The following is a 15,877-nucleotide window of genomic DNA, read 5'->3' as shown; positions in this document are numbered from 1 at the left end:
TTTCTATTTTGTAAGTTTTTTTATAAAAATAATCGTAAAAAAAAATATCTGTATTCATAGTAAATAATATAAAATGTAAAATATTTTCAATAACACTTAATTTTAATTTATTTTTTTTTGATTAAAGTTTTTTAATCAAGTAAAAAAATTTTTTAAATAGTTGAGTTATTTCTATTCTAAAGACATTAATTTTACTAATGAAGAAATGTGTGATATTGTTAAAAATTCGTCACGAAAAAAAAATTTAAAATAAAACTGTTTTAACACTGTCATCTATTATGTAATTATGTCCTCTTTTATTTGTAATTTTGTTTTACTAACGAAGACGTTTAAATGTGTAAAATTAATTTCTTTTATAAACTAATGTAAATTATTTAATAATAATAATAATGATATTAATTAGTTTTACATATAAAGTAAATTAATAAATGGTACATTGTTTTAGGTAAATATTTCATTTCATATACATTTACATTTGTTAAAATCATCATTCACATCACTATGTATAAAAATTTGGCAACAGATTAATTTGAGAAAAAAAAATATTTTAAGTTATATTTATTTCTTTCTAAATTATGAGCTGGAAAACCACTGCAGCTTTTCTAACATTGACATTCTTCGGATTAGGATCTTTAGTATATTTTTTATTTAAGGAAGAGGAAGAAGGTCAAGATTTTTTATCTTTAAATGGTGCAAATACTTCTGAACTTGAAGTTACAATACCCGAAGAAAGTCTTGGAATAATAATAGGAAGGGGAGGAAACACAATTAAAAACATTGAGGTTCAATCCAATGTTAAAATTCATATAGTTGAAAATGGGAGTATTAATGGAAAGTACAGAAAATGCATTATCAGAGGAACACCTGAAGCTGCACAGTATGCCGAATCACTAATTCACGAATTGATTGTTAATCAACCACTTATTGAAACATTTGAAATGCTAGTCCCTTCGCAAGCATGTGGAAGAATTATTGGTAAAAATGGAGACAGTATTCGTTTGATATCAAGGAATTCAAACACTAAAATTATTGTAGAAAATTTATCTACAGCTCCTTTTTCATTAGAAAAAAAAATTATTATCAAGGGTACATCCGATCAAATTGCCATAGCTAAACTTTTAGTCGAACAAAAAGTCGAAGAGGATATGAAATTTAGAAATAAAATTGAAACTCAAATTTTAAACAGGCCTCCTAGAAATAAAGCAAAATATTTACTTCCTTCTAAGGGAGAATGTGAGGAAGTTGATTCATACACTCAAAAACAAAAATTTATTGCCACTTCAAGTAATGGTTTATTAGAAGTCTATGTTTCTGCAATTGAAAATCCCGATCGAATGTGGTTACAAATGATGGGTCCTTCAACTGTAGAGCTTGACAGGCTCATTGAACAAATGACTGATTATTACAAGAAAAAAGAAAACAAAATTTTGCATGCTTTGCATGAAGTAAGTATCCTATAAATATTTATTTAATATATATAAATTTTTCTAATTAAACAGCTTTCCTGCAAAAGAAAATTCAGAGAATTGAAAAGTATTTGTATAATGGGTGTGTTTTCGAAAGTAAAATACCTGATTGTTATTTTTAACTCGATGTTATTTTACACATTTCAACTGCTGTCAAATAGTTACTAAATGGAATTGACAAAATTAAATGTATTTGTTATAGGTGAAATGTGGTCAAATTGTGGCTGCTCCATTTACATATGACGATAGATGGTATAGAGCTGAAGTACAAGAAATTCAAAATGACAATAATGAAAATTATATTTTGCTTTATTACGTTGACTATGGAGATTCATCAAGGTGCAAAAAAAATGAAATATTCGAACTGAGAACTGATTTTCTACGTCTAAGGTTTCAAGCTATTGAGTGCATGTTAGCCAAAATAAAACCTAGGTAAGTTTAAATTTCAATCTTTTTTATTCTTATGCCTGAAATGGTACAAAATCAAGATGAACGCTTTACTTCTATATCAATTTAGCTTAACTAAAGTATTTTTTCCTTCGCGGATTGAATCAATAACAAATTTTATTCCTCACTCATATAATACAATGGCTCATGTTTTACTTTTTTCCAAAAAAAAAAAAAATGAGTTTAATAAAATTCAAAATCAAAGTTGAAACTTAAAAATATCATCGAGTACGGTATTAAAAAAATTTTAAGCTTTTTCTTCTAAATCGTTTGAATCTGGATCGCTATCCAAATTGCTCGAGATCGAACTGCCCAAACCTGCTTCGCAAACTTCCACAAACAATTCTGGATTTACTTTTTCCAATACTTTCCACGCCATTGTTTTATTGATCGAATTCGGATTATCTTCACAGTATAACATAACGGCTTTTTTAAGGTTGTCGCAGGAAAATTGTTCGGAAAGTAGGAGTAACGAAGGAACGTTTTCCGGTTTTATCGAGTCTATTAAAAATCTTTCACATACGGATTTCAAACCCGGAAGTCCTAATTTATCTGCGTTTGATATGAGAACGTTCGCGTGACTTTCTAAATTATCAATTCGATCCGTATAAAGGTATCTGAGTATTTCTTCCACTACTTCTCCAGATAAATTTTCCATATTAATTTCGTTCGAGTGTAATAGTATCTCTTCTAATATTGGAGATCTCGCTATTAAAATGCATTTATGAGCAGGTATCCTGCGAGAATTGGAACAATTGATGACGACATCCCCCGTGGACGAGGCGGAATCGAGTAATCTTTTCAAATCTTGATTTAAACTATTTATTTCCATTTCCGTGAATATGAGTTTTATTTTGACGAAAACGTTCATCGTTTTTGTTTTAAGTTCTAAATGTCGATCGTGAATGCTTAAATCTCTATATCCGACAGACATGAGTTCTAACGATGGCATATTTAAAACGGTTCGACTCGACGGACATGTTTCCCATTGTTTTGATCCCGTATTATAAATTCCAAATTGAAACGCTCCCGTTACCTAAAAAAAAAAAAAAAAAAAAAAAAAAAAAATGGACGTTTCGTTTTGTGTTAAACTAATGATTTTTTTTTTAATGTCACGATATCGATTTTAAATGCATTCGAATTACAACAAAAAACTTATAATATCCTTCCTTACCTGTTTAGGTTCGCGTACCGCACTGTTTAAAAGATTCAAACATAAAACGACAGGATTGTTTAATCTTTTCCCTTCCGCACCTTTCCAGTATCTTATGGACAAACTCCAATTTGTTTTTTCTCCATTGGCATTATATTCGAACGGACAACTGTCGAAAAAATCTTTTTTCTTGTTTATCTTTCCGTATTTTTTTATACGCCACGTATATTTAAACGTTGCATCCGATACCGAAGGTACAATTATTTCGATTCCTTCTCCAGGTATTGACATTACTAAAAAACAAAAAAAAACTAATTTTATTTTATCCGTTTCATTTCGAAATTACTGGAAGATCGTGGTAGTAGTAGTAAACTACGTTCGTTGACTACCGTTTTTTTACGATTGGGTAAAAGGTCAAACTCGATATTCATGGAATTAAAAAAATTTTCATTTACGTAACGCGTCGTTCATTTTTTTTTTTAATGTGGGTTGATGATTTACGATTATTGTTAGATCCAACGAAAAAAAAAAAAAAAAAAAATGTTACAAAAATTTCCTATACGAAAAAAGTCAAAGGACTTCCTCCTTCTTATAATATCAAGGAAAAAAAAAAAAAAAAAAATTTGTCGCACGTATTTTTCCATAATTAAAATCCACCATTAGTAGTTATTTGAAACGTACAAAAAAATAAATAACGTTGTTAGTAGTCCTTGTAATTTGTGACGCTAATCAGTGTTATGTTTTCCACAAAAAAAGAAATAAATGGTAGTTTTTTTAAAATATTTATAATTTATTGTTTATCTCTCTCTCTCTCCTCCCCTCTCTCTCTCTGTCTCGTTTTAAAAAACAAGATTCTTTCTTTTTTCAAGTTATTCAATATTAAACATGGCCTCTATATCATTTAGTAGAGGAAAAACATAATAATTCACCAAATAAATACGTGTATTGTTTACAACTCGTGTTAAATAAATGCGTTTTAATTTTGCCATAGTTTAAAGGTACAATAACGAATATACGTGTTGTTATTATTATTATTATCATATGTAGATACGAACGCGACTGGCATGCCTACATATATGTATGTTTTTTTTTTTTTTTTTTTTATCGATAACAAACGTAGCCATGAAAACATTCAATACGAAATAAATGTTTGATTTTTTTTTTTATTTTTTTTAAAATTTTTATTTAATTTTAAGCATTTTATTCACCGCAAAAAAAAAAAAAAAAACTCGCGTACAGGATTCGTAACTGATTTTTAATAAAATTTACACTTTCGCGTACGAATGAGAGAGAGAGAGATAGATAGAGAGACAAAAAGGCGCAAAATTTCGTTTACTACTCACTTATTATATTACACACACGCGCGCCGTTAAATATATTTTCTTTCCTATTTTATTTTATTTTAAAAAAACAAACATTAAAAAAAAAAAAAAAAAATGTAGAGTTTGTTGTCTGGTTGTCGCGAAAATAATTTTCTTACTAAGAGAGAGTGAGAGAGAGAGAGAGAGAGAGAGAGAGAGAGAATACGGGATAAATTGGCAATGTTTTGATTGTTCAGAGTGGAACAAGGTTATAATTCACTTGTTGAATGTAACGTTAAAAACTCTTAATTCATTATTATTATTTTACCATCGTTTCATTCTTTTAAAAAATTTTTAATTTTATTAAACTTGGTCTTACTTGCCAAATAAATAAATAAATAAAATAAAATAAAAAAATTTTTTTTCGCAAATTTTTATTAAATTCGCCGACACTATAAAAAAAATTGTGACGAAATTTGTTAATAAAACGAGTTTAATTTATTAGTCTCTACCACAGGCACTTGTCGTTATTATTATCATTATCATTATTATTATTATTATTATTATTATTATTATTATTGTTGTTGTTTTTTTTTTTTGTGCGTTTGAAAAATTTACGGTAAATGTTTACGGGTATGAAATTTTTTTTTTTTTAAATATTTGTTTAAATCGTGATAAAATAAAATATCAATGAGTCGTCGTCGTTTGTTTATTGTTTAATATTTCTTACGAGTTGATTTAATAATAATAATAATAATAAATGCGTGTTCGATACTTTAAAAGTTTTAAAAAAAAAAAAGAAGAAATAATAATAATAATGATAATAATAATTTTTAAAGGCGTCGCGAAGTATTTAACGTGTTAAAACAATATATTGGGAATTTGGAAACGTTTTTTTTTTTCAATTAAAAGTTATTAATTTTCAAACCGGCCATTAAATACCCAAAGAACAACAACAAGCCTTGACTTGATGTGTAATAATAATAATAATAATCAAAAACAAGCTCATCCTGTTTGTTTGTTTGTTTCTTCCTCCTTCACTTCATATCTTTTTACGCACAAAAAAAAAATCATGACCGTCACAATATATGCGACTTTCCTTTTTTAAAGAGTTTTTTTTGTCGGTTTTTATTTTTATGGAAAAAAAAAAAAAAAAATTTTTTTCCAGTGGATCTACTTGGTCGGATGAATCCATAGATTTATTAGAAGATTTAACTCACGTTGCTTTATGGAAATCGTTAATGGCAAAAATACATACTTACAAAGATAGGCCTACGAAGTGTCAGAGGGAAGGAAGTCCCGTGCCTTGCATAGAACTTTACGATATCCAGGGTGAAAATACGATAAACGTAGCCGAAGAACTCGTAAGAAAGGGTTTCGCCATTTGGGAAAATGACAAATCATCACCGGTTACAACAGCAACAACAGCAACAGTATAACTGTGATACTCGTTCCGTTTCAAATTAACTGAAAAAAAAAAAGAAAATTTTATTTTTAAATGATTGTCGTATCCTGTCGTCGATTATTTTGCTCAAAAAATTATTTTTTTTTTCGTTCTCCATACATTTTTAATAAACTTTGTAGTTAGTTAATTATATTTCTGTGGTTCTGTTAACCAGTTTTATTTACATAAATAAAAATAAAAATTGTTTACAAATTATTTTCAAATTTTTTTTTTTTTTAATAAGAATAAAACCTTACCGATTATTTAACATAAAAAAATGGAAATGTATTTCATTATTTTGAAATTATTATTATTATTTATAAAATCAAATTTTAATCATTGCCAACTTTAAAAAATACCGAATTAAATACAATAAGTAAATAATTATAAAAATAAAATATTTATATCAATTGCAAAGTGATTAATAATTATGTTTAGATGATTTAAATTTATTTATTTATGTATATTTATTTAATAAGTTCTTCTGATAAGAAGAAGAAAGTCTACCACCTTGTAAATGTTTTCATTTAAAAAAAAATTATTTATTTTAAATAACGTAAAATAAAAATAAAAAAAAAACAAAAAAGAAAACTCAAAGAAAATGTTGTTTGATGATGTTTTAGAACAAATTGGTAACTTCATTTTAACTTAAATTTCTTACATAAAATTTTATTAATCACGTTTATGTTAATGATTTATTTTTATATAAATAGGCGAAGGAATTTTTCAAAAATTTGCAATTATCGTTTGCGGATTGGCAACTTTGGCTGAAGCCATTGCTACCACATCTGTACCTTTTGCCATGGTTTTAGCCTCTTGTGACCTTGATATTACCGTCCATCAGATTCTTGGTTTAAATGCCACTTTTTTAACTGGTAATGCAATGAGTTTTCCTCAAAGAATAATTCTTCCTTAAAAATAAACTGGTTGTTGATTCCCGTTTTAAAATTTTTCAGGTACTCTGATTAGCGGGTATTGGCTAGGTGGTATATCCGATAATTCCGGTAGAAAATATATATTATCCACGACTAGTATAATAACTTTTGTCGCATGTTTTGTGGCAAGTTTTTCACAGTGTGTCATTATGTTATTCGTTTCTTTATTTATGTTAGGATTAGGGTAAGTATTGTCATCATTTATTTATTTATTTATTTTTTTTTTGTTTAATAATTGTCAATAAAATTTCCTTCCTTTGTTAGATTAGGAGGAAATCATTGTGCGACTCGAGTATTTATAATCGAAATATCACCCAAATCATGCCGAGGAGCTCGATTTATAATTCTAGAAGTTTTTTCAGCACTCGGATATTCTTTAGCAATCGGTAGAATTTTAAAATAATTTGATTATTAATCGATCGACATCGAATTCTTAACAAAACGTTTTCTGTCAGGTTTATCAAGACTTTTAGTGCCTCCCATGGCTCGTAATTTACTAGGAAATTATGTCCGATTAAATTCTTGGAGAGTTTTATTCGGTTTAAGTGGATCATTGAGCATTTTTAGCGCTTGTCTCATGTCTGTGTTTCCCGCAAGTCCAAGATGGTTGTTGGGAAAAAAACAAGAAGAAGATGCTCTTGATATTCTACGGAAAATCTACGCTGTTAATAATGTTAAACACGAAGAATCTTTTCCGGTACGACATGATAAAATAATTTTCCTCCTTATTAATCTTCATCCTGTAATTTTTTACGTATAGATTCGTATATTTTGAATTCAGGTTTCTCATTTGGACCCGATTACTTATGTAAATACGAGATCAGAATCTCACGTTTATCAATGTAAAAATCCAATGGCTCGAAGTTTTAGAAGCATTCGTATATACACAAAACAATTATTTACAAAAAAATTAATCACAACCACTCTATCATCGATTTTAATAAATACATTTTTATTTGATGGGTAAGAAAAAGTTAATAATAATTAACCATCAAATATTTAATTGATTTTTATAATAATAATAATAATAGGGACTCACGTAATACCCCCCCCCCCATACAATAGATCACAATTAAAATTTTTATTGTTTTAATTTACTAGATAAATAAAATTTCTATTCAAGGTTGGTTATGTTAAACATATGGTTAGGCGTTGGTATATTTTCTGGAAATTTAAATAATTGTACTTTAAATGGAGGTTGTCCAGTTGCTGGAGATTCATTTGATGAAATGTGCAATTCAGACAAATTAGAAAATCTATTTAAAATAAATGCATATTTTTCATTGTGCTCATTTATCGTTTTTCTTCTTCTATTTATAGCGGATAAAATTCCAAGAAAAATAATTTTAAGCAAGTAAAATTATACAAAAAAAAAAAAATTTTTTTATTAAATGGAGTCTCTCTCTCTCTCTAAATTTTTTTTTTTTCCAGTGATATCATCCATACTTGCCGGATTGGCTACCCTAACGTTTGCTTTTGTTGAATTGGAAATATTTCGACTTATTTTAGCTTTTATCATACTCGGGTCTTTTTTTATATGTGAATTTATTTTACGAATAATACTTTTAGAAAGTTTTCCAACAGTTTTAAGGTACACATAAATATCCTAAAAACTAAAAAAAAGAAAAAAAAAAGCGAGTTTGTTTACGTAAATTGTTAAAAAAACTTTTCAGAAGTACGGCATATGGATTTATAAAAATTTATCCGAAAATATTATTAATTTTTTTATCATTATTTCTCAAAGGAAATTGTAAATGGTCATTTATTACCTTTGGTTGTTTTTTTATAAGTGAGTTTGAAGTATCGCTCTAAACTATATTCAAATAAATTTTTTTTATTTATAAATAAATGAATTTAAATCAGGTGCTGGAGTCATGTCTTCGTTTTTACCTAACATGAATTTAGAACCAATGCAAGATTGATTGAAATTATAGAAAATAAATTAATGCCCTGTTAAAATTTTCACCGTTTTTAATAATAAATAAAAAATATTTTTCACCGCGTTTATGAACAAGAAAAAAAGGTTTGAAATAATATAAATGAAAAAGTCTTAAACTGGTTTCAACGCCATCTAAATTCCAATTGGAAAAAAAAAAAAAACAAAAGGAAATAAACTAATGGAAAATTATTAAATTTTAGGCCCTTTTTCCACGACCGGAAACAAGTGTTCCACTTTTTTTTCTTTGACTTGAATTGAAAGTAATCCAGTTGGTGAAATTGAATTTTGTTTTAAAAATTTATTTATTTACAAATAAATATACGAGCATATTTTTTACTACTATTATTATTATTATAAATATATATTTTTTAAAATAAAAATGGTGCTTAAATTGTATTCCGTTTCTGATGGACCACCTTCATTGGCTGTGAGAATGGCATTAAAATATTTAGGTAAAGAATACGAATTGATAAACGTTGATTTTTTATCTGGTTTTCATACGACGGAAAATTATGCCAACATGAATCCGCAAAAAGAAATTCCAGTTTTGGATGACGATGGTTTCTTTTTAAGCGAAAGGTATTTATTTTATTATTATTTTTTTTCTTATCCTCCCCATAATAAGGTGATAAGAATATGGTATGCATTCTTTCACACCTTTCATTTGTTTTTCCAGCAATGCCATACTCCAGTATTTGGCAGATCGTTATCCAAAAGATGATACACTATATCCTCAAGACCCGAAAAAACGTGCCTTGGTCAATCATAGGCTGGCATTTAATTTATCTACGTACTACAGTAATATAGGTCAGCATGTGGTATGTATTATTATTATGTTTTATTGATTTTCAATTTATGTTTGTATGACGTCACGCAATTAATTAATTAATAATTTTTTTTTTTACATAGATGTTGCCAATATTTTACAAATATAAAAGAACTCCATTAACGTTAAAAAAAGTTAACATGGCTCTTGATGTTTTTAACACTTATCTGAAGAAACTGAACAAAAAATATTCTGCCGATGGTATTTTAATTAATTTTAATTAAAAATATCGAAAAGGGAAAAATTTATTTTATTAATATTATTATTTTAATAAAATATTTTTTTAGATAATTTGACGATTGCGGATTTTCAATTGATTACCGCGACAATTTGTTTGGAAGCCATCAATTTTGATTTTTCTCCATATACCAAGGTATATAACCCACGTGATCAAATGTTAATAAACGTTTGGGTTTTAATAATAAAAAAAAATCACTTACCCTTTTTTACTTTTCCAGGTCGTCGAATGGTATTCCAGATTTAAAAAAGAATATCCAGAACTTTGGGAAATTGCAGAAAAAGGAATGAAAGAAATTGAAAATTTCAATAAAAATCCTCCCGATTTGTCTCATTTAAATCATCCAATTCATCATTTTCAAAATTCGTAAAAAAAAGCGTACCTGAAAAAAAAAATAAAATTTTACAACGATAAAATTTATATTTAATTTATAAATATATATATAAAATATAACCGTCCAATATTATTATTATTATATTATATTATTAATAATTAAATAAATTATTATATTTATTTTAAAACAGAAAACTTTAGTTGTATCCTTTTTGTTTTAAAAAATTTTCTTTTTATCTTAATTAACACAAGTAAATCATAAAAAAAAAAAGAAAAACGGAAAACTGTAAACAAACGATTGTTTACTTTTTTTGTTATGAAAAACAAAATATTTACGGAAAATTTAATTTATTTTGTTATTTTCCATTATGCTTTATTTAACAAAAAAATTTTTTTTTTTAAAGTAAAAAAAAAAAAAAAAAGGTTTTTTTCTTTGAGAAATTAAAGCAATCACTCTTGACGCTAATAGTGGTTTTTGATGGGGTTGATATGATACGAGGGGGTTGAATTTTAATGGACCATCCTTTGTGGGAAACGGTAAACGTGTGGCCTTTAATATCCAATTAATCAAATTTTTCTTTTTTCTGTTTATGCTCCCGACATGATTAGTAAATCAAATTACTTTAAAAAAAAAAAAATTTTTTTTTTTTTTTGTTATCACAAACATTAATAATAATAATAATAATACTTTTTTACCTTGAAAAGAAAAATTTTTTTTTATCATTTTAATTATTATCCAACTGTCAGAAAAAATTTGATAGACTTTTAAAAATCTTTTAATATCCACAATTATTAAATAAAATAAAAGAAGGTTAGAAGTAAAATGTCTATAATAGTAGTGATCCACTTTTGCAAAAAAAATTTTTGACAGGAAATGTCCACCCCTATACTTTATACCTATACCTTAAAATGCCTATATTTAGCAAATCATTTTTTGATTCAAATGACACCCTAATTACTAAGTTTCTTTGACATATTCCGACATCATTTATAGAAAGTGATTTTGCAATAACCCTTCATTTTACCTTTTTTTCTAAATTGTTATTAATTTTTTTTAATAATCGTTTCGAATTATAGATATAAAAACCGTTTATTAAATTTTCCTGCTCCACTCCCCTCCCCAACAAAAGTATGCAAATCATTTTTATTATTTTTTAATATAGTTTAAATAAAGGTACGTGTCCGACATTTTCAAAAAAAAAAAAAAAAAAGGTTCATTTCAATCAACTGTCATCAAATTTTCTTTTGCTTTTACTTAATTATCGAATGGGAGGATTTCAAAAAAGAAAAATTTTCACGTCATTTCTCGTAAAGAAAAAGGAAAGAAAATTTCATTCGACATAACAGGCGTAAACCTTATTTAACCTGAACAAAAAAAAAAAACTGACAATTTAAAAAATTACGACATTTATGTATTAGAAAAAAAAAAAAAAAAAGGTTGACCTTATATTCTCATATTGTCTTTATTACACAATTTCTTTGACCCCTTTCAACCCTTTTTGGGGGCGAACCTAAACACGATTTTTATAATTAACTTAATTTTAAATCCGTTTAAAAAATTTACGCCGTGGAAAATTTCCATTTTTTTTTTTAATATAAAAAAAACCTTGATAAAATTAATTTTTTCTCGTACGTAAGCTAAACATATAACTACAAAACATTCGTGCGATCTGTAATATAATATTTTATCATAAAAAAAAAATAAAAAAACATTTGAATATTTTTAAACGTACCTTAAAACCTTTTTTTCTGTAAATTGACGGTTAAACAAACATTTTTTTTAAAAAGTTTCACTTTCACCAGAAAAACAAACAAAATTATGTTAATTTATGTTTAAAAATTAATTCATGACGATCCACCTTTAGCAAACTAAAATTGCATGCAAAAATTTCCCATCCCCCCTACCCCCCAAGAAAAAAAATTATTATTATTAAGTGTATATTCAAACCTTTCGTGATTTCGTTTTACATTTTATTATTTAAACCTTTTTCCCCCCCCCCCCTTTTAAATGAGAGATTATAAATTTTTTTTTAAATTTAATTAAACCGATAATAATAATAAATTACTTTTAAAACATAATAATAATAATAATAAAATATATTTATTCAAAAAAAAATGATTGCAAATTATACGTTTTCATAATAAATTTGATCTGATTAAAAAAATAAAATGAGTGGTGAATGAGGAGCTGTCATTACTATAAATGGGGGGGTGTGGATCCGACCATGGTCCGAAATCATGAGGGACCCAAATCTTTATTAAAAAAAACCCCAATGATATAATAAAAAAGAAAAAAAATGGAGGTTTTGTTAATAATTCTCTCTCTTCCTCTCTCTCACTCTTTAACAAAATTCATTTGTTAATAATAATAATAATAATAATAATAATAAATCCTTTCTTATTTTCTCAACGGTGTTGTATTAATTTTTCTCATCACCTTTTAAAATTTATAATTAATAGATTTAAAATTCAATTTAAAAAAAAAAAAAAAATGGTGGTTAAAAATAATTTTTCATCGGATGGTGGTTGGTGGTCTCATTAATTAGATTTAATAATAATAATAATAATAATAATAATAATTTTCTTTTTATAAGGCGGTACGCGCGTGTTTTAACTAACGAAACGGGAAATAATAAATAATTTTCCATTTTATCATTATCATTATTATTAAGATAATTAATTAAATTTAATGAAAATGAGAAAAATTTCACAAAAATTTATTTAAATACCCCCTCCCTCACTCTATCCCACGTGTGTCCGTTTGTTTGTTTACATAACTTCGTGAGTTATTTTAACAGGTTTTCCGGTAGCAAAATAATAATAATAAAATAATAATAAATAATAATAAATAATAAAATTCTTTGATATTTTTGCCAAAAAATGAAAAAATTTCAAACAACCCTAATAAATTAAAATAAAAATTTTTTTCTTTGACGTATTGAATAAACTCTACCCTCCTCCCCTATAAAAAAAAAAAAAAAAAAATTTTTTTTGGGGTAACTTTATGGGTGGCGTCGTTCGAAAAAGAGGATTAATTGTTTCCAATTCGAAATTATTACTAAAATCTTTTAATTATCGAACATTTTGCAAATATTTTATACTAAACAAAACGAGAGGGGGGAGGGGCAGGTACAGCTTTAGGTCAAAATAAAAGAGTTTTAATTTATATTTTTTTTTGATAAATTATTACACGTGGGCGTACATTTATTATAAAAAAAAAAATTTAGTTTTCGAATCTTCTTTTATTTTTGCCGTTTTTTTTTTAATTTGATATCTTTATTAAATGATAATTAAATTTTCCCATCGATCAATTAATAAAAACCTAGTAAAAAGGGAGAAAAAAGTTATGTAAGTAGTTGGGAGCTTTTAAAAAACAAATAATAATAATAATAATAATTAAGAAACCTTGATTGTAAGGACAAAAAAGTACACTTGGCGGTGTTAAAAAAAAAAAAAAACCTTTTTGTGAATTTTTATATGTTTCATCCTCCATGTTTAACTTTTTTTTTTAAAATTTCCTACGATCCATATGTTGTTTCATCCCCTTTCACGACTACCCCCATCACATATACTTCACGTTTATTTTTTATAAAAAAAAAAAATTTAATCGTTCCAATAATAATAATAATAATAATGTAAAAGTACTACAATAAACGTTCATGTAAATAATATTTAATTTTGTTTTAAATTATTTAATGACTTTTGTTTGTTTGTTTGTTTGTTTGTTTTTAACAATTTTTAACACGTTATTGTTATAATTTTTTATAAAAATTGGAACTCATCGTTTTTTGTTTAAAAAAAGCAAAAAATTTTTACAAAAGATTTAAAAGGTTTTTCGAAAGCACTTAATGCAAAAATTTATTGTTAATATTAATGACTTGGCGTCAAAATAAAAATTTTGATTCGACATAATAAGGGGGGAGAGGGGGGGGAAATTGGTTTTTAACAAAAAATTATATAAACAAAATTTCATAACGTTTTGTAGGAATGATTATTTATAAAAAAAAACAATAATAATTTTCTTTAATATTTTTTTTATGTAATTGCGATGTCGAATACATTACTTAATTTTTTTGGTTTTGCACCTGCCCCCCCAATTTGACAAAAAAAAAAAAAAAAAACAAAAACACAACCTTTATTTCCCTTATTGTGTGTGTGTGGAAGGTTCCGGCGTAAAAACTTGCGCTCACCAACTGTGGTCACCAGGTGGCCAAATTTATTCGTATGAAGTGTGCTGGGCGCGTGGGGGGTTATTCATTCATTAAATTTTCCCTTTTAAATTTTCTTTTCTCGAAATTTCTGATACTTATTTAAAAGAACGCATTTCCTCTTTAATTTAACTAAATAAAAAACCGCCGAATTTTTTTTTATTCGTTTAATTCGGGTACTTTTTATTTTAAATAAAATCGATTTGTTAATCGAAGGCTCATTTCCTACTCAAAAATACCCGAATATTATCCAATACCTGATTTTCCCTCCATTTTCTTACTAATTTCACGAAAAACCTTCTTCTTCTCTCATTTTTAATAAACATTTAAGCGTAAAATAAAAAAAAAGTTTTCTACTAAAATATTAATCTAAGGAGAAAAAAAAAAATTTCTTTTTTGTTGTGTTTAAAAACAACCTTTTTTCGAACGTTGAGAATAAAAAAAATTTTTTTATTAGTTCGTTATTATGAATATAAAAAAAAAAAAAAAAATGATTAAGGAACAAAATTTATGACAAAAGAAAAAAAAAAGTGCAAACTAATGGTAGTTTAAATAAAGACGTTTTGAAAAAAAAAATAAATCAATCGATCGATCAAAAAATCATTTCAAACAACACAATTCATTCAAAATCTCTTCTGCTAATATAATCAAAAAAAAAAAAAATTAACTTTAGGTTTACTTCTTGCTTATCACCATTTAAAGGTTGTGTAAACATTAAAAAAAAAAGGAAAATTAGGTGGCAGTTATGGTTTTTTCTACCAAATTCTACTACATTTTCTACCTTTTTTTTTTTCTCTCTTCTTCAACCTTTCATTATAATGATTTTTGTCTACTATAACGTTTATGTTCAAAATTAAGGTCAAAATTTTTATTTTTATATTTAATGTTATTTTTAACGCTTCTAATATTTTTTTTTTTTTTTATTCATTAATATTGTCCTTTTTCTTTTTAAATAAAAAGAGAGAGAGAGAGAGAGGTGTTCGATCAAATTATTATTTTTTTTCTTAATAAAATAATTCAGTATAGTGGGAAAAAAAAAAAAAAATTTTTTTTCTAATATTCTAACTGGTTATTTACTTGGATCTTAATCTAAACTCATCTTCCTTAACCCATCATCCACCGGAATAGGGCGTGTTTTATGAGTTTATTGAGACCTTGACTATTTTCCTTTACAGTAACAAAAACAAAAAAAAAAGGGTAAAAAACGTTTCTCATTGATTTTTCATTTATTTAAAATCCAAAACTAATAACTCCAACAACTACAAACTTATTTTATTAATCAATGACAAACAAAAAGAAATTATTATTATTTTTCTTATACGCCATTGTATAAATCGATCATCTTATTATTTTCTTTTTTAAAAAACAAACAAATAACCCAGTTAAATAACGATTTAAAAAATATATATATAATGATAATAAGAAAGCAATTTAGAAAAAAATTTTCTTTTTGTGTGTGTGTATTGCCAAAGATTTGATTAGCAATTTTATATTGATTTGAAACCAAAAAAATAAAAAAAAAATAGAGTTATTTAGTTAAATACATATTAGAAAGGTTTAAAATTAGGTTCCGGGCATGGGCGTGTT

The 15,877-nt window shown here is 26.0% G+C and overlaps 4 protein-coding genes across 4 annotated transcripts; 3 read left to right on the top strand and 1 right to left on the bottom strand.

Moving 5' to 3' along the window:
• Nucleotides 1-575: 575 nt before the first annotated feature.
• On the top strand, nt 576-5,806 carry Phum_PHUM333110 (A kinase anchor protein, putative; the record flags this gene model as incomplete). The annotated part of the gene is made up of 3 exons (XM_002427568.1): nt 576-1,445; nt 1,669-1,898; nt 5,536-5,806. The coding sequence occupies 3 exons, from the start codon at nt 576-578 to the stop codon at nt 5,804-5,806; spliced, it is 1,371 nt and encodes a 456-aa protein (XP_002427613.1).
• On the bottom strand, nt 2,161-3,357 carry Phum_PHUM333120 (TD and POZ domain-containing protein, putative; the record flags this gene model as incomplete). The annotated part of the gene is made up of 2 exons (XM_002427567.1): nt 2,161-2,949; nt 3,088-3,357. The coding sequence occupies 2 exons, from the start codon at nt 3,355-3,357 to the stop codon at nt 2,161-2,163; spliced, it is 1,059 nt and encodes a 352-aa protein (XP_002427612.1).
• Nucleotides 5,807-6,412: 606 nt separating the features above from the next.
• Nucleotides 6,413-8,668, top strand: Phum_PHUM333100 (sugar transporter, putative; the record flags this gene model as incomplete). Its single annotated transcript, XM_002427566.1, has 9 exons — nt 6,413-6,443; nt 6,525-6,686; nt 6,768-6,930; nt 7,011-7,132; nt 7,202-7,443; nt 7,528-7,709; nt 7,870-8,100; nt 8,420-8,535; nt 8,610-8,668. 9 exons carry the CDS (start codon nt 6,413-6,415, stop codon nt 8,666-8,668), a joined length of 1,308 nt encoding a protein of 435 aa, XP_002427611.1.
• Nucleotides 8,669-9,064: 396 nt separating this feature from the next.
• Phum_PHUM333090 (GSTD1-5 protein, putative) lies at nt 9,065-10,119 on the top strand (the record flags this gene model as incomplete). The annotated part of the gene is made up of 5 exons (XM_002427565.1): nt 9,065-9,245; nt 9,319-9,503; nt 9,595-9,712; nt 9,853-9,923; nt 9,970-10,119. 5 exons carry the CDS (start codon nt 9,065-9,067, stop codon nt 10,117-10,119), a joined length of 705 nt encoding a protein of 234 aa, XP_002427610.1.
• Nucleotides 10,120-15,877: the final 5,758 nt, after the last annotated feature.

Source organism: Pediculus humanus, genomic scaffold, assembly GCF_000006295.1.
Source record: "Pediculus humanus corporis 1103172107737 genomic scaffold, whole genome shotgun sequence".
In the NCBI taxonomy this organism is placed as follows: domain Eukaryota; kingdom Metazoa; phylum Arthropoda; class Insecta; order Psocodea; family Pediculidae; genus Pediculus; species Pediculus humanus.
The sequence above is the reverse complement of the archived record's forward strand: the minus strand, read 5'-3'. Positions and strand labels throughout refer to the sequence as shown.